The sequence below is a fragment of the Podospora anserina genome, chromosome 2, assembly GCF_000226545.1.
Source record: "Podospora anserina S mat+ genomic DNA chromosome 2, supercontig 2".
NCBI lineage: Eukaryota > Fungi > Ascomycota > Sordariomycetes > Sordariales > Podosporaceae > Podospora > Podospora anserina.
The window spans coordinates 1,327,248-1,352,732 of NW_001914858.1; the positions used below are offsets into that span (position 1 = coordinate 1,327,248).

A 25,485-nucleotide genomic window follows, 5' to 3' on the forward strand; every position below is an offset into this window, starting at 1 on the left:
CCCGATCCCATCTGGCTGTAGGACCTGACGCACCTTGTGTGGCCTTCAAATCAGCGTTCAGAGAATTATTCGCCGCGGGAGTTGTTGATGTGCTCAAGGGTGGTCCACTGGAGGGAGTAGAGGTGTTTGGAGTAGTAGTTCTGGTCAAAAGTAAAAGATTTGGATAGGAGGATCTTGCGGGATTTGCGCTCGGAGGAGGAGGTGGAGGTGGTGGTGGAAGAGGAGGAGGAAGGGGGGTGGAGGGTGGTGGTTTGGGATTCGGGGTCCATTTCGATGAGGCATTCGGCGTTGCGTTTGATTTCTGTTTATCATCTGTCAGTTTTGATCGAATTCAAGATGGAGAGAGGAAAAAACGAACCTCGAGGCAGAAACGCCCGAACTCTCACGACGACCTTGACATTGGCCCCGGCGTTCTTCTTTGCGAGCAGAGGCAGCACGTTTGGGTCTCTACTCCGAAGTGAAGGTGTGCTCGCGAAGGAGCGGGAGCCACCACCACCACCCTGTTGATGTTGATTCATCCTGGGCGACAATGACGACGACGACGACGACGGACAGTAATAACCGGCAGAGTCGGGCATCAGTTCGGGGTGGATTGCGATGCCGATTAGGGTGTCTTTGATATCGGCGATGGCGTCGCGGGAACGGCGGTCTAGGCTGTTGTACATTTAGAGATTGGGTCGATTCAATCAGTTAAACGTGACGGGGATCCGCTTGCCAGACGCCAGGGCCCTGCAAGTTGAGTGGGTTGGACCTGTTGGTTGGACTGTTTACTTTTTGGTGGGGTTGTTGCTCAGTTGCCTGGGGTGAAGAGTTGGTGCCAAGGCGGGTTGGTGTGGCGCCTGCAAGGGGGGGGGGGAAGGGATTTGACGTGTTTTGGTTGGGTGCAACGGTGGAAGAGACGTTGGGAGCGTTTTTTGGCGGTTGGTAGCGGGGTTGTTGTTGTTGTACTGGCACCGTTGTAAAGTCTTGTCGATAGCTTCAATATCACTGACATGTGCTCATGTAAATGTATCAAATGAATTACTACGTCCAAGTTACCAACCGGCTGATAAAGGTCTGTATCTCCTCCCGAGAACTCTAAGCTCCCAATATAATAATACAACAGCACAAAACCCCATCTCTTAACCCTCAGGCCTTCCTCAACCCCTTCCCAAGCAGCTCCCCAACCTCACCAACCAACCCCTTCAACCCCCCAAACCCTTCCACCATCCCCTTCCCCTTCACCACATCCCCCGCCTCCATAATCACCAACAACTGCTCCATCTCCCCCATCTCCTCCCCCTCCTGCGGCAACAAATAAACCAACAGCCCCAACGCATTCAACATCCCCTCCAACGCCTCCGCACTCTCCCTCTCCCCCCCAATCGCCTCCAACACCGACCCGGCCAAAGCAGCCTGCTCCTCTCCCGGGAGGGCATCCCCCGGTCCAGCCCTCCGTTTCTTACTATTCGCCAGCGCGAGATTATACAACAATCCCGCCGAGGAAACCCTCAACGTGGCCGTCTCGCTCTCCCGGAAGCAAGCTGTCGTCAGTTCCGTTATCGCATGCCGAAGTGCTTGATGAGAGAGGATAGCATCCTCGTGGAGATGTGACGAAAATAAGTTGCAGCTCATCTGAACAGTAACCAGACGCAACGGGTAAGGGCAGCTACAGCTTTCAACAGCATTGTTGACCAGCCGGAGGATAGACAGCACAGTTTTGCAATCTTGTTCCTCCGCCAGCACCGAGCTCACCCTCGGGTCAACAAGTGCGCACCGCAAGAGATCGATAAGGGGAAAGAGCTTATCAGCTTCGATCTTGGCGAGGGAGTCATTGACAAAGGAAAGAAACCCCGGGATGTTGGGTAGGGTGGCCTCCGCCGGGCCTTCCGCAGCACGAGTCTCGAGGAAGCGCTTCATATCCCGAACTGATGGGTTGGACGAGGTTTCTGCTGGCAGTTTGGCGAGGAGTTTGGCCAGAGGCGGGAGACGGGTGTACAGCACCGGCTTGGCGTTCCGGTTGGAGATTGTTGGTAGGTCAAGAGACTCGTGACGGTGCCGTGGCCAGGCCATCTGGACGAGGAGCTGAACGTTGCCTCGGAGGGTCGCGGGATCGGCGCCGGTCCATTGGTTTTCTTGCTTGCCTTTGAGGAAGGTGATGAAGGTGGGTGTTGCCCTGACGGAGTACCTGCTTCTGATATCAAACGCTTGCGAGATGTCTGCTTTGATGAGAACGCCCTTGTCCCCCACTTCGGCGGCGAGTTCGTCGTACAGGGGGTAGACGAGCTTGCATGGCGGGCAGGTTGCTGATGTAAAGAAGACAGCGGCGCAAGAGTGTTGGTGCCTTGCCAGCAGCTGGTCCAGCTCTGTCAGGGTGGCAACATTGTGAACCTTGCCTGTGTGCTGATGAAGCTGAAATTTTGGCTTGACTGAACTGCCGGGGGTGCTTTGCTGGATACCAAGAATGCCTCCTTGTCGCCTGTTGGAGTTGATTTGCTGGTTGAGCATGGGCATCAACATCTGGCCGAATGGAGAGTCCCTGCGTGTTTGTTAGCTACATCGGAGCAGAGCAGATAGCAGCTCGGAACGGCCCGCTTTGACCGGGGGCCGTCTGGGATGGGATTGCTTACAGGACGGTCTGTGGGAGATTCACAATGTGCTCAGGGATCCCCTTGCCGAGGAGGAACATGGCAAAGTCGTTTGAGAAGTTGTTGCAGTTATGTTTCCAAAGGTCATAGGCCTGGGATGTCTTAGCGATGGGTTGTTTGCCTCCTTTCATGGGCAAGTCATGTTCGCACCTGCACGGTATAGATTTCTCGTAATGAGTCCAGATACTCCTCGATCACCTCCATGGGTACTACGAATTGTTAGTAGGGTTCTGGACTCTTGGACGTTGGATATTTCTTACAGTCAGTTGTCCCCAGATGTAGCTGTTGCTCCGGCTGGCCAAGATGTGAAGAACCAGGCCTGATTGCCACCACATTCCCGTCGTAGACATATTCCAGCCCGTTGAGTTTGATCGAGGTGTGGTAGATGGCATCTATCTGAAAACCAAGCAGACCAGCTGACATCTGTCTGGCCAGCCCCCGAGAGAGGTCGTAGACAAAAAGGGTCACGTCCATGTCGTTGCGAGAGGCTCTAGGGTATGAACTCTATAGGGAGAAGAGCGGGTTGAGGGGTAGTGATTAGATTGTTAAATAAATGTCTTTTTACAATGCAATATATTCGCCTCCTCCCCTAGGCAGACGAGATGATGTAGGTAGTGAAGGTGCTGGTTCTGGAAAGCTTAGGAATCACTTTTGGTGCCTGGTACCGGTACCTCGCGCCGCTGCGAGCCCGGCCTGGTTTCTCCCCGATACCAACCCTCCAAACACACATTCTGGGACACGTAGAAGGTGAAAACACAGTCGAATCAAGCTCATTCCAATGTTGCAGTACTTGCATTATCCATTACCTAAGGCCCCTGTCGTGCCCTATCAACGCCTGCAACAGCGGGACCCATGGGAGTCCTTGGCACGCTGCGGCGTCATCCCGCCCAGGGGGTTTGTTCAAATCCAGGCCCCCCAAAAAAGGGAAACACATTTCAAGCAGCGCCGCCCCTTTTTTTTTTTCTTTTTTTTCTTTTTATCCATCGCCCATCGCCATCCAGCGGCCGTTGAAGTTACAGTTGCAGTTGCAGTTGCAGTCGCACACAATTCTCAATCCATGTCCTTCGTTTAACACCGATGTGCCACACGGTCTACACAGTCTAGACCTCTCTCTCTCACCTCTCACCCCTCCCTCCCTATGAGACGCACGTCGGTATCGCTGCCCACCAAGCACGTTGCTCGCGATCCCCACGAGAAGCCCGACCGCTACGGATTCGACCACCGAGAACCCGGCCTCGTCGCGAAGATGCAGTCCGCCTGGGCCCAGCAGTCCCAGCGGGCACGCTACATCAAGACCGGTGCCATCGTCTTCACCGTCCTCTTGCTCTTTTACTTCTTCACCTCCTCCGGCGACAGCTACATCGGCGGCCAGGGACAAGTCCCATCAGACTCCTCCTACGGAACCGACAGATGCTCCCGATCCTACTCCAAAGACAAGCCCATCGTCCAATACGTCTCCATGATCGACGCCGGCAGCACAGGCTCCCGCATCCACGTCTACAAGTTCAACAACTGCGGCGCCGCCCCCGAGCTCGAGGATGAAGTCCTCTTCAAAATGACGGCCAAGATCGAAGGCCAATCCTCCGGTCTCTCCGCTTACAAGGACGACCCCCTCAAGGCGGCCGAAAGCCTCGACACCCTCCTCGACGCCGCCCTCGAGAAAATTCCCGACAAGCTCAAGTCCTGCTCTCCCATCGCCGTCAAGGCCACCGCCGGTCTTCGTCTGATCGGAAAGGAAAAGTCGGACAAGATCCTCGAGGCGGTCCGCCACAGAATCGAAACAAAGTACCCCTTCCCCCTCGTCTCCCGCGAGGAAAACGGCGTCGCGATCATGGACGGCTCCGACGAGGGGGTGTATGCCTGGATCACGACCAACTACCTCCTCGGCAAGATCGGCGGACCAGACCACTCCCCCACCGCGGCTGTTTTTGACCTCGGGGGTGGATCCACTCAGATTGTCTTTGAGCCCTCGTTTGAGGGCCTTACAGACGGCGGCATGCCCGCCAAGCTCGCCGAGGGGGACCACAAGTACGCTCTTGACTTTGGGGGCCGCAAGTTCAACTTGTACCAGCACTCCCATCTCGGGTACGGCCTCATGTCTGCTCGTCAAGCCATCCTCGCCGAGCTCGTGACTGATCTGTACGAGGAGCACAAGGGTGACAAGTCCTGGATGGAGAAACCGATTGTCAACCCTTGCTACTCGGCGGGCATGTCCAAGATGGCAAAGATCGTCTTGCAGGGTGACCACCCCCTCGGCTCCAAGCTGGAGCTGAACATGACTGGCCCTCACTGGGCCGCGCCGGCGCAGTGCCGGGCGTTGGCGGAGAGGATTTTGAAGAAGGAGTCTGCGTGCAACCTGGCGCCGTGCTCGTTCAACGGTGTGCATCAGCCGTCTATGGCCAAGACGTTTGCGAGGGAGGATATTTACTTCTTGTCTTACTTTTACGATCGGACGCAGCCGTTGGGGATGCCGGAGAGTTTTACTCTTAGGGAGATGTCGGATCTGGCGAACAGGGTTTGTGGCGGGGAGAGGGAGTGGGATGTTTTTGAGAGTGTGCCGGGCGCGATGGAGGAGCTGAAGGATAGGCCGGAGCATTGTTTGGATTTGAACTTTATGTTGGCGCTGACGCATACGGGGTATGAGATGCCTATTGATCGGGAGGTGAGGATTGCGAAGCAGATCAAGGGGAATGAGTTGGGGTGGTGTTTGGGTGCTAGGTATGTCTTCTTTGGTCCCCCGGTCATGATGAGAAATGATTTGATGCTAATGATGTGTGATGATGAACAGCTTGCCGTTGTTGAGCAAGAGTTCGGGGTGGCAGTGCAAGATTAAGGAGGTTCATAAATAGACGAACCTTTTTGGAGCACAGCATGATACCGAGGAGAAAATGGAAGGAAAAGGAAGGGGTCATGGAAAAAGAAAAAAAACCACGCAACTTTTTTGATGTCTTCGCGTACATACATACATATACAACCTTTTAGTTATCATCATTTCTTTTTCTTTTTCGGTTGGTTGGTTGGTTGGTCTAGGGTATGGGAGATACTGTTGTACTCTGGTAAAAAAGAGACGGCGTTAATAGGGAGGGTTGAGCGGGTAGGGGGGCGGTGGTTGTTTTTCGCCTGGTAGGATAGAACAACATCATGAATCAGGGGGCCGGAAATGCAAAAAAGTGTATGAACGTTGACTGTTCTCATCACATCACGCTTTCGATACCTGTCTGGCTCTTATGATGTTTCAATGTTTTGAATGTTGAATTAATTGTTATCATAACCCCCCCTTTTTGGCCTTGGGGTACATACAACAACCATAAAAACTCCAAAAAAAAGGCCTTTGTCTTCCCATCTTCCCTTGAAAACTCATTCACTCCCCTTGAATATCACAACAAACTCCCCCCCCTCCCCCCCTTCTAAGCAGGAACCCCAACCATCCCCAAAACATCCTCCACCACCTCCTCAACCCCCCATCCCCCCATCACCACACCCACCGCCTCCCCCTCACTCCCCCACTGCACACTCCTCTCCCTTTCCATCATCCCCCCCTCCCAAACCATCACAATCCGATGCCCATAAACCTTCCTAACCGCCAACCCGACCAAACTCGCCGTCACAAACCCCAACCCATGCAGCGCCGCCAAACTCTTGCACAAATACCCCAAACACCTCGTCGCCTGAGGCGTCACCCCCCCCACCACCGCCCTGTGAATCCTCAAATGGCTCACCACATTCATCTGATACCTCAGCACATCCACATCCACACACGCCAGCGTCGTCAGCTGAGACAGCAGCGAGATGTCGTCTTCCGTCATGTGCGGTTGCGGAGCAGGTTCGTGGTCAGGCAAAGGCCCGAGACCGGACGACGACCGTTTGATGATGCTATCGCTCGACGCGACGGAAATGTTGTCGTCAGGACGAGAATGCTCCGCGTCGAGGTGGTCAAGCCCGTCTTTTTCCGCGTCGTGCCAATGACTCAAGTAGAAAAAGTCGTTTAGATGGGGTGTCACCCTCGCTTGGGTCGGGGAGGGGGCGCCGATTATGGCAATGAACAAGAATTGCTTCGGGGCGGTTTGGACAGAGGTTCGTGTAAAGATTCTTCGGGTTCGTAGCAGTTCGAGGGCTTGGATCTGGACGGCGCGGGGGGCCAGGTGGAGGTTTTTGGCGAGGATGAAGTTGGCTATTTGGGGTTGTTGGACTGGTTGGTGGGTTGTTGTTGATGGGGAGGAGGGGATGATGGCTGCTGGGCCGATTCGGGGGGAGAATGCGCCTGGTCGAGAGGGAGGGGCGGGGCTGGGGAAGTAGGATCCCCCTGATGAGGAGGGACCGCCGGTGGTGGAGGAGGGTTCATGGCGGAGATGGTAGGGGGAGGCAGAGCGGGTGTGGGTTGGTGATGGGGGACCACCGCGGGCTGGCTGGGGGACCAGGAGTCCGGTTGCGAACTCGTCGAGGGTGGCGTGGGAATGGCAGTTAATGATGGCGGGGGTGAGGTTGAAGGTTTTGGATGCGACGAGGCAAAGCTCTTCGGCTAGTTCGTCGACATAGTCTGGGAGAGTGCCTATTAGGCAGTGTTCGCGGGCGACAAGACACAAGAGAGTGGCTAGTTCGAGGTCGCTGAGAGACCGGATCTTGTCGAGGAGTTGTTCATCGGCCATTGGCTTGGTGGGTGGTGGTGGTGATGTTTGCTAGAGCACGGATGTGTACCTTGATAGGTTGCATGTCGAGCGCCAGGATGCGACGTCGTGACGGGGGCAGGCAGATGCACCACCAAGCCAGGCCAGGGATCCAGCTTGGCCGAGTGGTTGTCGGTGCTTCGTTCGCTGCCGGTGGCTCGTGCTGTTTGTGTGTTTCGACAGGTTATGATGGTCTTCATCGTGGGCGCATGCAAGAAGAGTAAACCGACCCGTGGCTGGCCTGGCGCCCTGCCATTTCTTTCTCTTTCCCAAATGTCGCGGGCGCACAGTGATCAACTGGTGGAAACAGGCGTTGGAACTTGGAAGGCAGATGCTGTCACAAGGTTTCAAGAGTGGGGTGGGGAAAGCCCAAAAGGCACTGGTCTCATAGGTGGGCCAACTGAGGCTGCAGGGCTGTGATTGGCCCAGCCCTCAGCATCTGGTGCCTGCCCGCCCGCTCTTGATAGCTCTCTATCGCTGCTGGCTCCAGCCTTCGTCACTCCTCCAACAGCCGATTCCCTACCAACCCATCAGCCCCGTTCATTTTATCGGAGCCGCAAACCTGGAAACCTCGAACCACTGCCCGTGTGCTACTGAGCGTAGACCTCAACCTATTTTTTGGGACCTCGCCCACCGCAAAACTTCCCAGACCAGAAACCAACGTCGGTCACCTGCGCATCAACTCTTCCACCCGCCTTCCCCGCGTCACTGAGCCTCCAAACGGAACGATTTCCCGCCATGGCTTCCAGAAAGAAGGTCCTCCTCAAGGTCATCATCCTGGGCGACAGCGGTGTTGGCAAGACGAGTTTGATGAACCAATATGTATGACACTTGCCCACACTCACGTGCGCCGCCCCATGCTGACTCCTCACGCAATCGACAGGTCAACAAGAAGTTCAGCGCAAGCTACAAGGCCACTATCGGAGCCGATTTCCTGACACGAGAGGTGTTGGTGGACGACCGCCAAGTGACCATGCAGCTGTGGGACACGGCCGGGCAAGAACGGTTCCAGTCGCTGGGTGTGGCCTTTTACAGAGGAGCCGACTGCTGTGTGCTGGTGTACGATGTCAACAACTCCAAAAGCTTTGATGCGCTCGACAGCTGGAGGGACGAGTTTTTGATCCAAGCCTCGCCACGAGACCCGGATAACTTCCCGTTTGTGGTGTTGGGCAACAAGATCGATGTGGAGGAGAGCAAGAGAGTGGTATGTTGACTTGTGAAGGGGGGTTTCAGGATAGGTGCTGACAGATGAAAGATCTCGACGAAGCGGGCCATGACCTTTTGCCAGTCCAAGGGTGGTATCCCATACTTTGAGACCTCTGCCAAGGAGGCCATCAACGTTGAGCAGGCTTTTGAGGGTGAGTTGAGCCTATCTCTTGTCTAATCTGACCACATGCTGACCTGACCTGCCCAGTTATCGCGAGGAATGCGCTCCTCCAGGAAGAGTCGGAAGAGTTCAGCGGCGATTTCCAGGACCCCATCAACATCCATATTGAGAACGACCGGGACGGGTGCGCGTGCTAGGCAGGATACATGATGGCATGAGATGTAGTGAGGATGATCCAGTTTGCTCTTTCCAGTTTTGGGTTTTTGGCTTTGTATGATATCATGCTGGGAGTATCTGGCGAGTTGTTTCTAATTCATAACCAGGGCTTGGCGCTTTTTTATCTGCTTTTGAGAAGGCCTCGATAGACCTGCATTGGTATCAAGGTGGAAAGGCATATATATATATATATATATCTATGGCGAAGCTCAACAAGATACCTCGGTGCTGGGTTACAAGATCTTACTGTGATTTATACATGTTTCACCGCATATCGCGGCATAACCCCAACCCTGCTGGCTGAGCCACCGTTATGGCGCCCGGTGGGCTTGGCGCCAACCTGGAACGAACGAACAAACGGTCGAGCTCCAGTGATCAGCGAAATCGACAAGATCCAAACTCCACACAACCCGGTTACTTTTTCAGGGGCCGACCTTTCCACAGTCCGCACCAACTCCGCCGAACAACAAGTGTCGAGTGTCCACAACCGAACGACCTCGAGATCCACGATAATTCGGCCCAACGAACAAATCCACCAGGCTTTCCCATGGTTTTGATCGAGCATTTGTCGCGAAAACGGGGACAGGGTCTTTTTGCGACTACTACCTCGGACTCCAACAACAGCAACAACAACAACAACAACAACAACAACAACAACAACAACAACAACAAGGCTCTTTTGAAGCTGAGGCGATAAGTTTGGAACCAGTCCATCTTGCACAAAGCGAAGAACGCGAATACAGAAAACAATGGCACCCCCAGAACCACTCCTCCCAGCAGCGCTGGCGCCGCCAGATCACCATCACCACACCCACCACCGACCATCCGGTGATTTCGGCAGATCCAACAAACACAATACTACAGACGACGAAGAAGATGATATCTCCCCCCGATCCTCCTCCTCGGACAGGCGCAGGTCGCAACACTACGGAGCGAGGGTAATGCTAGGTGGAATGTCGGCCGACCACTCCCCTGCCTCGGCAGGCCGATTATCACCACACACTGAACAACCACAAAAATCAAGACTCCTCGGCGGGGTAGCGAGGAAAACACTAGGGATATGTCTCCTGCTGGTGGTCGTCTTTTTCTGGACAGTCTCCAACTTTCTCGCGTCGTACATCTTCTCGGACGGGACATACTCGAAGCCTTTTTTTTTGGTTTACGTCAATACTTCGATGTTTGCGATCAGTCTTGCTCCCATGACGGGGAAGTACATCATACAAAACGGTTGGCGCACGACGCTTAGTCAAGCAAGAGAGTTATGGAAGGGGCGGTCAGCGCCGCTGTTGAGAAACGACCGAGATGAAGAAGACGAGGAACGGCTGCTGGTGGTGGAAGACGAGGGGAGCTTGGAAGCGAACGACCTCCCCCCAAGAGAGGAAAAACTGTCCCTCGCGGAGACGGCCTGGTTGAGCCTGGAGTTCTGCATGCTTTGGTTTTTTGCGAATTATTTCGCCTCGGCGTGTCTGGAGTACACGTCTGTCGGGAGTGTCACTATTCTCACGTCGACGAGCAGTATATGGACTTTGATCTTGGGAGCTCTTAAGGGGGTGGAGGGTTTCACGGTCCGGAAGCTGGTTGGGGTGTTGGCGAGCTTGGTGGGGGTGATCTTGATCAGTTCGGTGGATTTGTCGGGGGCGAATGATGATGGCAGGGGGAGTTTTCCGCACAAGTCAACGTGGGAGATTGCGGTGGGGGATTCGATGGCGCTGTTCAGTGCGGTGGTGTATGGGATTTATGTCACGGTTATGAAGCTGAGGGTGGGGAATGAGGAGAGGGTGAATATGGGCTTGTTTTTTGGCTTGGTGGGCTTGTTTAATGTTGTTTTTTTGTGGCCGGGGTTTTTGATACTGCATTTCACCGGGTTGGAGCCGGTGAGTACTTCTTCTTCTTCTATTCTGTTTGGTGAAGTTGTGGTTGGTGAGGGAGGGGATGCTGACCATGTGAAACAAACAGTTTGAGTGGCCGCCTACGGGGACGGTGTGGGCGATTATTATGCTGAATTCGGTGGCGAGCTTTTTTAGTGATATTATCTGGGCGTATGCCATGTTGTTGACGACGCCGTTGATTGTGACGGTGGGGTTGTCGTTGAACATCCCCGTGTCACTTGTCGGGGAGATGATTCAGTACTCGCAGTACTCGAGTTGGTTGTATTGGGTCGGGGCGGGGATTGTGGTGCTGTCGTTTGTGTTTGTTACGCACGAGAGCCAGGAGGGAGGGGAGGGGGATAAGGAACAGGAGCGGACGGGAGTATAGGGTGTTTGATGTAGGGATATGTGTTACATATTTTGGGGGCTATCATCAATCGTGTATTTTGTTCGAGCATCACCAGGGCGTTTTGCATCACATAGGGCGAACGAAGAAGTGGTGGACAATGATGTGTATAATTCACAACCACCAACAGTAAACAGTTCCGGGATGGTGCAAGTAGATGAGGCTTCAGTTCGTTCCCCAACGGCGCGCCCAACGGTCTGGAACCGACCGATCAGCGGGTATTTGCATGGTGCACGGATCGCTTACCGGCAGTGGGAATGTCTCAAGTCCGTGATCCGATTGGGGCCACTCAGCGGGACTTGTGCATTTTCTCCTCAGCAAATTGAAGACTTGCATTTGATGTCGAGGGTTCCTATTGCGGAAGGGGGGAAAAAAAGAAAACAATAACTCGATGGCGGTGTCCCCGAGGGAAAATCAACAATCACCTGCCAGGTTCACGCCGGTCAATATTGGATGCGGGGTTGCGGTTAGAGGCTTGGGACGAGGCAAGGCGTCATGGTTGCCACCTGCTTCCATGCATGGCATAATCAGGGAGACCCTGGTGGGTTATTGTCTCGACGATCGAGAGGTGAGTGTTGGGAGTGACATTGCAGCAGCTTATGTGGTGTTTTCATCCTTGTCTGTCTGTCTGTCTGTCTGTCTGTTGATAGAGTTTTCATTTTCCACCTTCCACATCCTTCTTTTTCTCCCCGCATACTTCCTCCGTGCAAGGCAGCCTCGAGTTGTTGCTTGTGTGTGTTTGTGTGTGTGTGTGTGTGTGTGTGTGTGTCTGTTGTTGGTGAGGCGGTCATCCGGGCGTTGCTTCTGTGTGTGAGTGTGTGATCAGGCTTGCTTGCTTCTTTCCTCATTTTGTCAACAACCACCACGTCTGGGCGGAGGGAGGTCACCGGCTTGCAGGGGTCAGACGGACAGCCTTCTTTCTTATCTGTAAGACTACCTGCCTTCTCTTGTTTCTTGCGGCCGTTAACATTCTACAGTTTTGCAAAGTACGGATATTGCTCTCTCTTTTTTGTTTCGGCCGGTATTTGGCGGTATTATCATTCCTCGACACAACCGGCGGAATCCAACAGTTTGGTCAAGGGCTTCAAACGGTCAAAGGCTCTTACCTACCTTACCTACGACAGCGACGCCGCCACTTGGAGCATACCTACGTGGTATATTAACCTTCAATCGTTAGCATCATCTTTGCCTAAGACCTACCTAGCCCCTGTCTCGCCTTCAACATCAGAGACATCTTTTCCAACGGCCTCGGGCGTTCGCATCACCGCTTCAACATCTCTCAACTTACACCTCTGAATAACCGTCAACATGGCACCAGACACATCCCCCATCACCAGCACCTCTCCCCTCCCCCACCTAGGCAACAGCATCAACGCCGCCACCCGAACCCAGCACACCAAACTCAACAAGTCCATCCTCCTCCGCCTGCCCCTTTCTGTCCCGCCCGTGGCATACAACCCAACAGCTTACCTCACCGGCCTCCTCCACATGGCCCCAATTTACATCGCCTTCGAGTCAGCATGGGACAAGATCCTCGCTTCCCGCGACGCCGTCCTTGACCACCCTTCTAGCTCCCTCCTCGTCCTCCCGGAAAACCAAACCCTTCCCCCTTTCCCGTTTGGCACCACGGCAGACCCGATCGGAGATGAAAAGTGCGAGAGGGTTCATGCAGTATTGCATCACTTGAAGATTTCGGGGATGGCACGGAGCGGGAGTCTAAAGAGGGATATCAGAGCCATGTCGGGGTGGGATGAGACAGAAGTGGAGGAGATGCTGGAACAAGTCAAAAACACGGGGAGACTGGGAGAATTTGTCCGCCACATCCACGCCAACATAGCCAGACAGCCCGAGGTGGTGATCGCCTATGCTTGGGTGCTCTACATGGCGCTTTTTAGCGGAGGGAGGTTTTTGGGTTCTTGTCTTGAGGCTGCGGGGGAGGGTTTCTGGATGAGGAAGTCTGATGCGGTGTTGGGCAAGATGTGCAAGGATCCGATTAGCATACGGGAGCTGCTCGCTTCTGAGGAGGAAGAGGGTGATGGTGGTGGTGGTGGTGGTGGTGATGATGATGGGTTGGCGAGGATCAAGGACGATGGGTTGCCGCTCAACTTTTTTAGGTTTGCCACTCCGCTTGATGGGGAGGAGATCAAGACTAAGTTTAAGAGCCGACTTGTCGAGCTGGAGGGGTTGCTGACTGCGGGGGAGAGGGAGCATGTGGTTAGGGAGGGGGTTTGTATTTTTGACCTGATGAATGGGATTGTGGGGCAGCTGGATGGGCTGTTTGATATGCACCCTGGGGATGATGATAAAGTGGAAGAAGAGAATGGGGCGGTGGATACTTGGGCTAGTATGCTTGTGCCTAGGGCTGCGATGGTGGCGGGGGGGAGGTTGAGGGATAGTGTTGCTGTAGCGAAGGAGAGGGGGATGAGGGCGCTGAGGAAGGCGACGTTTTCGGGCGGGGAGCGGAGCACGCTGGTTGAGGAGGGGAGGTCGCGTTCGCACACACACAGGAGGAAGAGTGAGGGGAACTTGGAGGGGTTGAACACGAGTTCTTCGCCTGCTACGGCTGAGACGAGTACCAGTGGGCTGCATGCTCATGGGACTATTACGTCCGTGACGGAATTGGTGGAGAAGACGAGTGTGAGCAAGGGGAAGGCGACGGCGGTGGAAGGGGGTGAGGCGGTCAAGGTGGTGAGATTTGGGGAGGAGATTGCGCTTATACAGCAGCGGAGAAACGGGGCGAAGAGTGTGACGGCGAAGGCGGAGGCGGTACAACAGGATATGTGGACGTCACCTAAGGGACAGTGTCCGCTTGCTAGGATTAGACGACAGGAGCGCGGGTCAGTCACAAAGGTTAGGGATGCGAGAGTAGAGGGGATCAAGAATCCGTTTACGTTTTGGAGCTTGGTCTTGCTGGTTACCCTGGTCGGCTTTGGCTGGGGATATGCGTACAGATATATCACTGGGCGGTAGGCTTCGTCTTTATCAGTTTGGGGTTCTTTGTGGTGGGGGGTTTAATGGTGTTCATGCTGCAATGGTATCACGGGTATGGTTTTGTTCGGGAGGGTGTTCTGGGAGGGAGGGGGTAACCTGGTGTTTTCTTTTCGTTTCGTTTCGATACCTAGGACCTGTAGCGTTTACGACTTTCTTCTTCCTTTCCAGAGGTTGTTAGATGGGGGCATGAGGTCAGATCCTCTGATAGAGTGGAGTAGTGCATGAATACACCTATCAAACCTCAACGAAGTCGGCACTGCTGGTATTAATGTCACTTTGAGACTCGGAGCAAGAATCTTATGCTCGCGTAGGGTTGTTGCTCTTTAGTCGAACGGCCTGGCACCCTCGCCACAAAACAACTAATAAACAGACGTAAGTTAAGCTACATCATGTGCGGTTGCTCCAGGGCCGCTTGGTCCCACCTTGTGTCAGGCCCACGCTTTGGCTGCTCTGGATTAGGGCTTTGTTGATTATATTTCACACGCTTGATAGCACTTCAGTTCATTGACAACGAAGTCTGCGCAATCAGAGTCGGATAGGCGTGGTCTCGATATGCCTCAACGGCCTGTTGGACTTTAGAAGCATCTAATGACGACGGGAGAGTGCTGCTCCTCTGGGCTGTGGTGAAAATCCGATTGATCGACACCGATAGCTGTGAATGAGAGGTTGGCGGAGTTGTGCGAAATTAATAAGGGCTCGATCTTGCGTAAATTGTGGTGTGAAGCATTAGCCGGCTGATCCGTGTCATGGAGCGATCTCCAGGAAGGAGGTCAAGATGCTCCGTAACGCTCGCTCGGCGTCATCGAGTGGTAAAGGAAGAGGGGAAAAAGATGATATAAAAGACGGGATAGGGTTCCTGCAGCAGCGTTGAACGTCTGGGGGAATTGCCACAAGTCTGGGGTTTTTCTGCCACTTCTGAGCTCGCTCTTGGTGCCACTGGCTTGTCGCGAACCATGAGTTGGATCATTAGCAATAGATGAACAAACCAAAGCTTCTTGACTGACTAGACAAAATCAAGAACCGGATCGGTTTTCCCTATATATCGCCATCGAACTCATAGGCATAAAATCGGGACCTGTCTGCCACATACGACCATACCCAGCTGGAATTACGGCATCCCGTCCGATCTGCCCGAGTCAAACAGCTGAGGGGCTGAGCCAGTACTCAGGTGGGTGACCGCTGGGGAATCCTCGGTGTTGTATGTTTTTGCGCTTTTTATCTGGATCGCGTGTGGCCTCTTCATATGTCGGCATAAGCTGGGTATTTCCAGTTATGTCACTGGTTTCCTTCCATCTCGCTTCAAACATCCTTGGGGCAAGTATATTCGGCCGCCTGGGGTTTGGTGTTTGCTGTTTTGTCCTGGACTTCGACCGAGCGTGAATCTTGGTGGTGGTTCCTTCGTTGTTTTGGCTCTTTGCGGTTCTCTTGTTCTGAAGATTCCTCCTCGATTGGGGGGACTTTGTGAAGTATGGTTCACGGCTGGTGGAAAGAGGGCGCCCGTTCCTAGGCTGATGGGTTTGTGGAGGTGTTGAGGTGGCCGAGGTGCTTCCTTCTGGTTGCTGGATCTCATGCCACTTTCCACAATGTTGGGTCATCTTCGTGCGTTGGTTTCCCCGGTCCATCTATGGTCAGTGGATGAGGAGGAGCCAGCCTCCGGACAGCATACATATGGGGGGGCGGAAGGCCAACGGACTGAAAGCTCGAGGCTTGGTGGACGTTAAAGGTGAGAATGTTGTCTTTAATCTTATGATATTTTCTGTCTCAAGATTCTCTACGAGCAGGCCGAAAACGAAGAGTAGTGCTGCCTCGGGGGGAAAAATCTACCCATAACTATACTACAAAAGAAAGATATAAAACACAAAACCTCTTCCCAAAAAGAAAAACCGAATTTATTTCCCAATCCCGTCATTAATTCCCAATTCATCAGCAACGAGTCAATAGTGCAGAAACTATCGCATGGGTGTCACCCCAAAGCCAGTTCATCCTCCCACATCCGTCGCAATGTTGCGCACCGAATAACATATCTCCCATATCTAGACACCATTCCCAACCAAAAACGCCTTCCATAAATGCACCTTTATATCGCTGTCTCCTCGCGTGTCTATCTTTCTATTCCCGACCTGTGTATCAAGGGAAAACGAAAGACTCTTCCAGAGTTTAATCAGAAAGAAACGCCCAGTCCAACGCCAAACGAAAAGGGGTATCTTTGAATCGTGAAATGTCATCCCATAACGCCATATATGTTGCTATTGCTGTATTCGAGTATCGTTCATGTTGGGTCGTTGTTGTGCTGTGTTTTTTTTTTTTTTTTTGAAAAAAAAAAAGAAATGAAAAAAAGAAAAAAAAAGAAAAAAGAAGAAAAAAAAGAAAACCAAGAAGAGAATGCCGGGGAGATAGTGTTGATCTCAATGGTTGTAGTAGTCCGCTCAATGACGACGTTTCTTGTTGAACGGATCGGTGATGTCTTGTAGTAAAGAAAAGAGATCCATCTGTGCATGTGATGCCGGCTGTACGTTTCAACTGACAAATATAAACGCTTGTATGCCTGATGTAATGTATGGGTTTTGTACAGCGTGGTGCTTTATTGTACACACCGGCGATGTCGTGTTTAAACATGGTCTTTAGAGGTCATGAAGGGCCATGTCGAGCTCATCAACCAGAAACACCCTACTTGACCGCAGCTTGCTCGCTCGCACATCAGCCTCCCCAACGCTCTTGACGCGGGGCCGCTTGGCGATCTTGAAGGTCATAGGCCTAGCAGACCTCTCCGAGCTTGACGAAGCCGGCAGGTCGGGAGCACTCTGGTAGGGAGCAGGGGAACTCCTCTTGTTGGCCCACTTGATTCGCGTGGTCTTCTTCGAAGTGGCAGACCAGGTCGAGTCGAGCGAAGTGTTGGAGCAAGACGAGGACGAGCGAGCAATCTCGAGGTTGCTGCTGGAAGTGCTTCCCGAGGGCGAAGGCACGCCGCTGCTCTCGGGACTGACCGACCTCTCCTGCGCTACCTCGAAGGTCTTCTCTAGGGCTTCGGGGGAGAGCTTCCGGTTGATGACCTTGATACGCGGCACCCGGTTTGGTGTCGTTGAGCGACTGGCAGAGTCGACAGGGGTGGTCGGGCGAAAATTGGTCACCTTAATTTTGGTGATCTTGGTGGGTGAGGCCGAACGTTTGACAGAGCCAGTTGGAGGGTTGCCACGTGAGTTGACAACCTTGATCTTGGTAATATTGCTGGGCGTGGCAGTGCGTCCAAGACTGTCAACAGGAGAGGGGGTGCGCGAGTTGATCACCTTGATCTTGGTGATTCGGGAAGGCGTCGCAGAAGCGACAGCCGGAGGAGATGGTGAACGCGAGCGAGGGTTCACGAGAACAATGACCTTTGGCGGCGAAGGTTCAGTGGGAGTCCCTGACCGGGAGCTCTCCGGGGTCGACCAACCCTCGGGAATCTTGATCTTGATGACCCGGATGCTTGTCAAACTCGCCACACTCGGCGACCGCTCCAGAGTTGGCATCTTAAACTCAAGGTCCGCTAGGGCGTCGCTAGAAGAGCCATCGGGATTCTGGCGAGCATGCTCCGCCAACATCTCCTTGTACTGGCGAGCGAGGTTGGTGGGCGGCGCGGTGTATTGAATGCGGATCTTGTTGGGCTGGAAATTCTCGTCCGAGACGGTGTCCATTCTGCGCTTACGCTTAACACGGAGGCTCGCCGTGGTGGAGGTCGAGGCATCCGTCTCGTCACCGCTGCCGTAGAAGTCCTGGGAGTCGGAAACAACAGTGCTGCTCTCAGCACCGCCAGCCTTGCCGGCACTGCGGCCGTCTTCGATCTCTTCTCCGGGAAGCTTGAACGGGCGACCACCGGGCAAAATAACACGCCGACCATGACGGCGGGCTTGTGTCTCTGTGAGCTCAGTGGGGACTTCCAGCTCCGAAGTCGGCTTCTCGGTGATCTCTACATTGTCACCGACTGGATCAGGCTCTGGGTTGCTGGCAAGTCTAGTCTCGAGATCAAGATCGACGCGAGCAAGCTGGCTCAGGAACTCAGGAAGCTTCTCCAAAAGGCCGGATTGGCAAAGCATGGCGGCGTCGACTCGCTTGCTGGCTTCAGCATCACCACCAGACGATCGACAAGAGCGCATCTCAAGAGCTTCGTTGATCAGCTCGTCGGAAGCCAGTAGGGGCTCGGTGAATTCTGGGAACGGCTCAGAGGGGATGGCCTGCCTCTCCCAACGGCGAAACTCGCGAGGATCTCCCGACTCTGGCTCGGGCATGGCGGTCTGGGCTGGTGTTTGTTGTTCCAGCCGGGCGTGTGCTAAGGTTGCGAGTTAGTCAATAGGTTTCGGCCACAAGCTGGGGGGAGAGGGTGGTAACGAACCTTGGGTGTTCATGTTGAACAGGTTGGGGTACTGCTTGAGAAGAGCAGTTGGTCTCTTGAAGGCGTAGTTGTAGCCTTTATAATATCTATCCGCCCAGTTCTTTGCCTTGGAAGTCAACAACTTGATCTCGGCACGATCGGTTGTGTTGAAGTATTTGAGGGCGACATTGACGCCCTCGCGCAGGTGAACCTGCTCGCCTCGACGCGAACGGGGAAGTTGTCCAGCAGCGCCGGCAGGCCCACGAGGTAACTCGCCCGCACGCGAAGATACTGCGGTCGCCATTTCAAGCAAGCCGCGAGGAAACGAAAAGAAAATCGTGAGCGAAGGAAGAGATGGTGGGTGGGTGGTCGTGAGTGAACCAAGGAAGACTGATGAATCCGAAAAGTTGCTCGATATGGTCTTGCTTGGTTCCAAAAACGAAAGATGGTTGGGAAGAAAAGAAACTCGACAGAGCAGAGAAAAGGCTTCTGATTCATACCTGGTCGGGACTTGTATGTTCTGAAGTCTGCTGTTGTTCTGACCCTTGAGTGGTGTTCCAAAGCAGATGGGGCTGATTGCGATGAAAACAGCCAATTGGTACCCGATGCCAGCTGTCAGGGTGGGAGTGAGATGGGATTGGAGCTTCTCTCATGAATGGCTGTGTGGAAGCAAGTGGGAAGTATTGTGGAGGAGTGAGAGCAAGTCGTCCAAGTGGGAACTGTGGGAGCAAAATGTCCTGCAGGTGATGGCTGTCGTGGCTGTCTGGGATGGATCTCATCGACCCAGCTATCAGCACAAGGCGGGCGAGATCAACCAATGGCCTTGGACATCCGAGGGAACAATTGGACAATGACCAGTCTGAATAAAGCAACAAACAAAGAGTGGCCTTCAGTTGACAGAACTAGCACGAGAAGGGCCCGTTGAGTACAGCGGTTCGGCCCAGAGTTTCCACTGTTTGAAAGAAAAGAGGCTTGGAGAAAAAAGGACACCGGCTGAACCCTAAAACGCCAACCACTTTGACACTGCTTCTGATATCGGAAAAGGAATTGAATGGGCAGATGATCTCTTCCATTGCATGAAGTGAGTGAGCGTGTAAGTGTGTAGTTCCCGTCGTGATGCCCCACACGTCAAATGACAGTGACAATGACACACCCTGCCCTGCCCTGCCTTGGCCTGCCATGGGACAGGCCCCGCATATGCCATGGAATTCACATGGGGGATCCGGTGTGTAAGTTTGCTCAGAATGGCAACACCTTTCTGTTCGATGTCGAATCGAGGCCCAACCGATGCCCCGTGTTGGTGGGAACTGACACGGAATACCAGGCCGTTGGGTAGCTCGAAAACCCGGAAAATGCAGGTTGCGGGCTGCCTGACCCGCACCAGATCAGCCCAAGATCTTTTTGCTTTGTCTCTCGGTATATACAGAGACAAGCAGTACGTTATGAGATGGCCAACCACGTAGCAGGCCTCGCTGCTGACCATGAATGGCCGTCGAATTCGACCCGACCCAGCGAGACGCAGAGGGCCTGCCAAGACCACCATGCCGCTGCCCCGCTACGATGCGAGCAGCCTCATCTCTGCCCCGCCATTCGCACATGTCTCTGCTCACTTTTTTTTATATGCGTCTGTTGTCCACAGGCTGCAGACCATTGTTCTTACGTGGACGCGCAGATGGCTTCTTATTCTGCTTCTTGTTTAGTCCGCCCGTTGCAGCAGTCACTGGCCTACTCACTACTCACTTACAGCAAGATCAGCAACGGCTCAGCCTCCGAAGCGCCCAAGACAGCGGAACAGCGGACAGCGGGTGGAGCGGGCACCAAAACCGCCCAGAACCAGCCCCACTGTCAGATGTTCCCGCCCCTGTTGAAACAAACAGCGTGTTGTTTCAGCTTGTGGGAACCGCTGACAGATTTCGTCATTGCGCTTCTCTCGACTATAATCATCACCAGTGACTCAGTTGATGACTTTGTCTCCTGGATTGTCTGCAGAAGTTTAGTCTGATGATGACTGGAGATACCCACAGGTCCGGTAGGCACTCATCGATGAGATGAACGGCGCTCAGAGCTACTTAGCGTGATGCTTGCCTTAAAACGCCGAGATCCGCTCACACAAAGGCCCGGGCATCTCGACGACCACCTAACCACACCATCATGGCCGTCTTTCGGTGAGGTTCGGGAGATCCTCCCTTCTTACCGCCCAGCCAAGAAGCCATCAATAATTCCCCGACTCTTGCATGGAAACAGTCGACCAGACCTTCAGCCATCGACAAAGCCATATCACACGTTCGAAGACGTTTGGTCCCATACAGGATATATCCCGTATATCCCGTATCAAGCTGGCCTGGCTCTCGTGATTGGTCTGCCCATTGATCTCCAGATCCACTTGGATGTTTCGAGCCGCTCAACAAGGGACCCTCGTGCTTCGGGACGGTCTTCCACATGGCTTCCTTTGAAGGTCGATTCCGAACATCGCCCATTGTTTTCTGTCTCCAGAACTCTCTTGTCTTGATGCCTCAGTGATATCCGTTCTTTGCCTACCACTCGTCTCTTTGTTAACGGCTATCGCCACTGGAAACTGGCAGCAGCGGGTAAGCACCTCTAGCTGCATCCCCACATCTGCCACAACCACTTCAGCTGAGTGGGTGGTGGTCTATTGTCGCACACACCTCTTTGATTCTCCTTGGCCGGCCCCAACCCCTCGTTTCGACCCTTCACCCCGACCGACAAGGACTCAACGTTCCATCGGGGTCGTCAACCGTTACCCCTGAACAGCGACCCGGCTCCCGAATCTGATCTTGGTGATCTTTCTTGGACGGGGAAAGCAAAACTGCCATCCCATCTTACCGCCTCTTGAATCCCCAAGCTTTTACCAGGCGGGGTGGTGATCTTTCTTGAAACGACAGACCCGGTCCCCTTGACCTCTGCCCCTTTCGCCGCAGCCTCGCAGGAAGATCCGGCCAGCTGTCGAAGCTTTCTTTATTTACATACCCTTCTCCTGCTTCTTTCTTCGTTTCTGCTTTCCCTTCTCGCTACCACCCGCAGCAGCAAGCAATCCCCAACGCTGCCCGCCGAAGGAGACAGCTTCGCCTCTTACGAGTCCACTTGCTGAGCCGCACAGTATCGGTCTACAGCTCGACCAGCACTGAGCCTCACGGTGCCAGTCCCAACTCGACCTCCAACCTCACCTTACCATACCTACCAACTCCCCCATCTCAACCATCACAATGTCCCAACCCCCCAACCCCCGCCCAGGCCTAGGCCTCTTCACCCGAGGCCTCTCCTCCCTCTCCCAATCAACCACAGACCCCAACTCGCCCTCCGTCACCACCCCCGCCGAGCAACGCGACGACGCCAAACGAAACTTCCTCAAAGCCATGCGTCCCCTCCCCACCCAGCACTACTGGAACGTCTGGTTCGACCGCCCCCCCACCTCCACCAACCCAGGGGAGGAGTACCACTCCAACCTGGAACAACTCGGCACAACCATCGAGTCGGTCCAGGACTTTTGGCGCTACGCAAACAACACCCCCGTCGACCAGATCCGGATGAAAGAGTCCATTTACCTGTTCAAGGTGGGGTTCAAGCCGATCTGGGAAGACAGGAGAAACATCCTGGGAGGGTCGTGGACGTTCAGAGTGCCAAAGGGGAACGGGCCGGATGTTTGGACGAGGGTGCAGTTGTTGGCTGTAGGGGAGAAGTTGCAGAGTGTGCTTGAGGAGGGTAAGCTCCCCTTTCCTTCCCAACAATTCCATACAAAATGTGCTGACGTGGATGAAACAAAATATAGGTGACCAAATCTGCGGTGTCGGCCTCTCGGTCAGATTCAACTCCCATCTCATCTCCATCTGGCACAGAGACTCCTCCAAGAAAAAGTCCATCGACGCCATGCTGGAGTGCGTGCTCGAGGAGCTCCCTCCTGAGCTCACCCCCAAGCCGGACAACTACTTTTACAAGAAGCACTCTGATCATGCCGGGTTCAAAGTGCCGCCCGAGTTGCAGGCCGTGATTGATTCCCAGAAGGCGAGGGAGAAGGCCGCTGCTGAGAAGGCTGCTCAGGGGGTCCAGGCTGTGGCTGGGGAGGCGCCCGAGATTAGGGAGGTGCCGCCTTCTTCTTGAGGAATGGAATGGGTGACAAAGATGTTTAGTTTGGTCTAGTTTCGTGCATCTAGTGCGGCGTTTGGCATGATTTCGATTACGTGAAGAAATAAAAAAATCCCGTGAAGGGTCGGTATTTTCCTCGTTTGAGAGGTGAATATGTACAGATAAAGCATTTGAAGTTATCTTCCGGTTCATCTCGCCAATATGGCTCTCCCCGGTACCAGCTTGTAGCTATGTGTAAGCTAGGCGTGTGACCCTCCCCAATCCCAATCCTCGGCACAGCTTTCATCAGCAGCATTCTTCGAGCTGTTGAGGTTTCTCGTTTTGCTCAGTGCCAACAGATGTCCCCAAGGTGCTGCTCCCTCCCCTCCTCGTATCTTCTTGGCTCGACCTTCCTTGCTTGCTCCCTGAAGAGCAGTTGCGTCTTTGTGGTCGGTCTCGCTTTTCATCAACATGCCCTCCAGAGCCTCTCTAATCCCAAGCCTCTCTCTCGGCCATCTCTGTCTTGAGCCTTTTTTCGCCTTATCTCCCCTAACCAGCCCGCCCCCAATCATCACCTCCAAAAGCCCGCCCTCCTCATAGGCCCCTCGAGCTCCTCCTTCCTGGGGGCCCTCCCCACCCCCGCACCCCCATTCGCCTCAAGTATCATATCCCTCAACACCTCCTCGCTCACCTCCTCCTCCATCTTCAACAACTTGGCCACCTTTTTCAAACTCGCCAACGTAATCGCATTCGACCCGTTGCTCGCAAAAAGCCCAAACGCCTCGTCCACCTCGGCCATGTGTTCCTCTGAAGAGTGCGACTTGTTGTGTATCTTGAGCGCGCAGACGGCGAAGAAGTTGGGAAAAGTGGCGTAGCCGAGCTCTTCGTCTGGGTCGAGGATAGAGAGAAGGTCCGCTAGTTCCGAGGGGGAGGTCGGGGGGAGGCCGAGGGCACTATGCACGTCAGCGAGAAGGGATGGGATATGGATAAAGGAAACATACATCAACGCCCTCCTAACATCATGAGTAGGAATAACCCGCTCCCTCCCCTCCCCCTCCATCGGCTCCGCAAACAGGCTGAACGCCTCTCTTATCTCTGCCTCTTCCTGAGGCGTGACGTTGTGCTCTTTTGCGAGGCGGGATTGTTTGGGTGGCTGTTCACACACCATCATCAGCACCGTTTCCAACAAAGAACAGGAGATATCCGTACCATTTTGACTTTTACTCCCCCCTTTCCCACCTGTTGTAACGATATGAAAGGCAGTAACAATCTCGGAAATCGCTTGCGACAAACTCGCGCCTTGTCGCGATCACTCGAGCTCGCTGGCAGCGATAGCTTAGAGTGGAGAGCCACAATCGACAGTGGAGCGAACAAAGTGGGGCCAAAAATCGCGGTTTCCTCGCCTGGTCACGTGAAGCATCCACTAAACCAACAAAAAAAAAAAAAAAAAAAAAAAAAAAGCGAACCATAAAATCCGAGTTTCTTTGCAAGCAGAATTCTCTCCTGGACATCAACAGACTTCCCCGGCCAGCAGAATTCCAAACGCAATGCTGGCTTCTCTAGAATCCTCTCATGTCGTTTACTTCATACCGATATTCAATCACAGGATCGTCGAGAAAACGGTAGGTCTCTCATTTTCTTTTTTTTATTTCTACTCAACAAAACGCTTCAAAATTTGCTAGAGCTTGTCGTCTCCAACATATCCCAGGACGAATCAAGTGTGGACAGTGAAGCAATATTAAAACACAAAACATGCCATTCCCGTTGGAATCGTATGTCCTGGGGCTCCTGCGTCTCGTCTCTTGAAAGGCGGGGTGATTGGGGTCAAAGGAGACATTTATTTGCCTAGAAATCAATAATTTTGATTGCAACTAGAGTTTATGTGTTTGAGGCTCCCTACAAGCTATCAACTCCTGCTTGCCTGCTCGTGACTCGACTCTTGCCCACTCACTTGAAGTTATTCTTCATCTCCCTGAGCTTCGTCATGATAGCAATCGGGTCCGTCTCCCCAGTTGCCTTTTGGATGGCGGGGTCTTGCGGTCTCATAAAGACGTTGTGTTGCTGGGCATGTTAGCATCCTGATTCATGTCTGGGAAGAGAAAACACACCTTCTCATCCCCAATCGTAAACTTCCCCTGCGTCTCCTTGCAATCATCCGCAAACGCCTCCAGCGCCCTCACAGCCTCGCTCTGGAGAACCGACACCCCGAATTTAACATTCGACTTGGTGTACTCATGTCCGGGCTGTCCCATCATTAGCACCCACCCCCAACACCACCCAGGAAGAGGCACTCACATAAACCCTAACATCATCCCCCACCCCCGCCAAAACCACATTCAACGCCTCATGCATCTCCTCCCCCGTCCCCTCAAAAAACCTCCCGCAACCCCCGATGAAGAGCGTGTCCCCCGTGAAAATCACCTTGTCCCCCGTCTCCTTGTCCTCCATCAAGTAACAGATGCTATCCTGGGTGTGGCACGGCGTGTGCAAGGCCTTGACTTTGATGTTCTCCCCAATGGTAAAAGTCTCGTTATGGGCCGGGGTCTTGGTGACGTGGGCGCAGTCCCGGCCGCCGATAATAGGGAGTTTGGAGGGGAGCTTCGAGAGGAGGGCTTCGTTGCCTCCGGCGTGGTCACGGTGGCTATATGCTGGGGGTTAGTAGATGCCGGTGGAGTGTAAACAGGGAGATATGTACTGACTGGTGGGTATTGACGATAGCAGTGAGGTTAATCTCTTTGTTCGCGATAGCTTCTTCGAGGACGGGGAGGACTCTGCCTCTGTTGGTGGCTGTTCATGATAAAAAAGGGAGGGAAGGGTAAAAACGTACTCGGGGGGATTGGCCGGGTCGATAATGACTGCGTCTTTGGACTTATCGTCTACCACCAAATAGGCGTAGTTGTCGCCCCCTTTATAACCACACTCATCATCAGTAATTGCCCCTCCCCCAACCACCGCCCCCCG

The 25,485-nt window shown here is 53.7% G+C and overlaps 11 protein-coding genes across 11 annotated transcripts in view, besides 1 other annotated feature; 5 read left to right on the forward strand and 6 right to left on the reverse strand.

Annotated features, from left to right (window-relative positions):
- Nucleotides 1-65: 65 nt before the first annotated feature.
- PODANS_2_3445 (uncharacterized protein) lies at nucleotides 66-578 on the reverse strand (the record flags this gene model as incomplete). Its single annotated transcript, XM_001911059.1, has 2 exons — nucleotides 66-301; nucleotides 359-578. The coding sequence occupies 2 exons, from the start codon at nucleotides 576-578 to the stop codon at nucleotides 66-68; spliced, it is 456 nt and encodes a 151-aa protein (XP_001911094.1).
- A 550-nt stretch (nucleotides 579-1,128) lies between these two features.
- Nucleotides 1,129-3,101, reverse strand: PODANS_2_3450 (uncharacterized protein; the record flags this gene model as incomplete). Its single annotated transcript, XM_001911060.1, has 4 exons — nucleotides 1,129-2,518; nucleotides 2,610-2,719; nucleotides 2,778-2,836; nucleotides 2,888-3,101. 4 exons carry the CDS (start codon nucleotides 3,099-3,101, stop codon nucleotides 1,129-1,131), a joined length of 1,773 nt encoding a protein of 590 aa, XP_001911095.1.
- Nucleotides 3,102-3,765: 664 nt separating this feature from the next.
- PODANS_2_3460 (uncharacterized protein) lies at nucleotides 3,766-5,460 on the forward strand (the record flags this gene model as incomplete). The annotated part of the gene is made up of 1 exon (XM_001911061.1): nucleotides 3,766-5,460. The coding sequence occupies one exon, from the start codon at nucleotides 3,766-3,768 to the stop codon at nucleotides 5,458-5,460; it is 1,695 nt and encodes a 564-aa protein (XP_001911096.1).
- A 574-nt stretch (nucleotides 5,461-6,034) lies between these two features.
- PODANS_2_3470 (uncharacterized protein) lies at nucleotides 6,035-7,273 on the reverse strand (the record flags this gene model as incomplete). Its single annotated transcript, XM_001911062.1, has 1 exon — nucleotides 6,035-7,273. The coding sequence occupies one exon, from the start codon at nucleotides 7,271-7,273 to the stop codon at nucleotides 6,035-6,037; it is 1,239 nt and encodes a 412-aa protein (XP_001911097.1).
- Nucleotides 7,274-8,029: 756 nt separating this feature from the next.
- Nucleotides 8,030-8,815, forward strand: PODANS_2_3480 (uncharacterized protein; the record flags this gene model as incomplete). Its single annotated transcript, XM_001911063.1, has 4 exons — nucleotides 8,030-8,113; nucleotides 8,175-8,495; nucleotides 8,547-8,649; nucleotides 8,706-8,815. 4 exons carry the CDS (start codon nucleotides 8,030-8,032, stop codon nucleotides 8,813-8,815), a joined length of 618 nt encoding a protein of 205 aa, XP_001911098.1.
- A 768-nt stretch (nucleotides 8,816-9,583) lies between these two features.
- Nucleotides 9,584-11,090, forward strand: PODANS_2_3490 (uncharacterized protein; the record flags this gene model as incomplete). The annotated part of the gene is made up of 2 exons (XM_001911064.1): nucleotides 9,584-10,708; nucleotides 10,791-11,090. 2 exons carry the CDS (start codon nucleotides 9,584-9,586, stop codon nucleotides 11,088-11,090), a joined length of 1,425 nt encoding a protein of 474 aa, XP_001911099.1.
- Nucleotides 11,091-12,416: 1,326 nt separating this feature from the next.
- PODANS_2_3500 (uncharacterized protein) lies at nucleotides 12,417-14,078 on the forward strand (the record flags this gene model as incomplete). Its single annotated transcript, XM_001911065.1, has 1 exon — nucleotides 12,417-14,078. The coding sequence occupies one exon, from the start codon at nucleotides 12,417-12,419 to the stop codon at nucleotides 14,076-14,078; it is 1,662 nt and encodes a 553-aa protein (XP_001911100.1).
- A 1,104-nt stretch (nucleotides 14,079-15,182) lies between these two features.
- Nucleotides 15,183-15,308: a sequence feature (rRNA 5S).
- A 1,412-nt stretch (nucleotides 15,309-16,720) lies between these two features.
- On the reverse strand, nucleotides 16,721-18,748 carry PODANS_2_3510 (uncharacterized protein; the record flags this gene model as incomplete). Its single annotated transcript, XM_001911066.1, has 2 exons — nucleotides 16,721-18,402; nucleotides 18,466-18,748. The coding sequence occupies 2 exons, from the start codon at nucleotides 18,746-18,748 to the stop codon at nucleotides 16,721-16,723; spliced, it is 1,965 nt and encodes a 654-aa protein (XP_001911101.1).
- A 2,920-nt stretch (nucleotides 18,749-21,668) lies between these two features.
- On the forward strand, nucleotides 21,669-22,560 carry PODANS_2_3520 (uncharacterized protein; the record flags this gene model as incomplete). The annotated part of the gene is made up of 2 exons (XM_001911067.1): nucleotides 21,669-22,164; nucleotides 22,232-22,560. The coding sequence occupies 2 exons, from the start codon at nucleotides 21,669-21,671 to the stop codon at nucleotides 22,558-22,560; spliced, it is 825 nt and encodes a 274-aa protein (XP_001911102.1).
- A 535-nt stretch (nucleotides 22,561-23,095) lies between these two features.
- PODANS_2_3530 (uncharacterized protein) lies at nucleotides 23,096-23,695 on the reverse strand (the record flags this gene model as incomplete). The annotated part of the gene is made up of 1 exon (XM_001911068.1): nucleotides 23,096-23,695. One exon carries the CDS (start codon nucleotides 23,693-23,695, stop codon nucleotides 23,096-23,098), a length of 600 nt encoding a protein of 199 aa, XP_001911103.1.
- A 776-nt stretch (nucleotides 23,696-24,471) lies between these two features.
- PODANS_2_3540 (uncharacterized protein) overlaps nucleotides 24,472-25,485 on the reverse strand; it is a gene marked incomplete at both ends in the record, with an annotated part of 1,371 nt that continues 357 nt past the window's right edge. Inside the window, 5 exons of the mRNA XM_001911069.1 lie at nucleotides 24,472-24,585; nucleotides 24,633-24,767; nucleotides 24,820-25,165; nucleotides 25,224-25,295; nucleotides 25,352-25,485. Of these exons, the coding sequence (XP_001911104.1) occupies nucleotides 24,472-24,585; nucleotides 24,633-24,767; nucleotides 24,820-25,165; nucleotides 25,224-25,295; nucleotides 25,352-25,485 (801 nt within the window). The remainder of the gene's footprint in view (nucleotides 24,586-24,632; nucleotides 24,768-24,819; nucleotides 25,166-25,223; nucleotides 25,296-25,351) is intronic.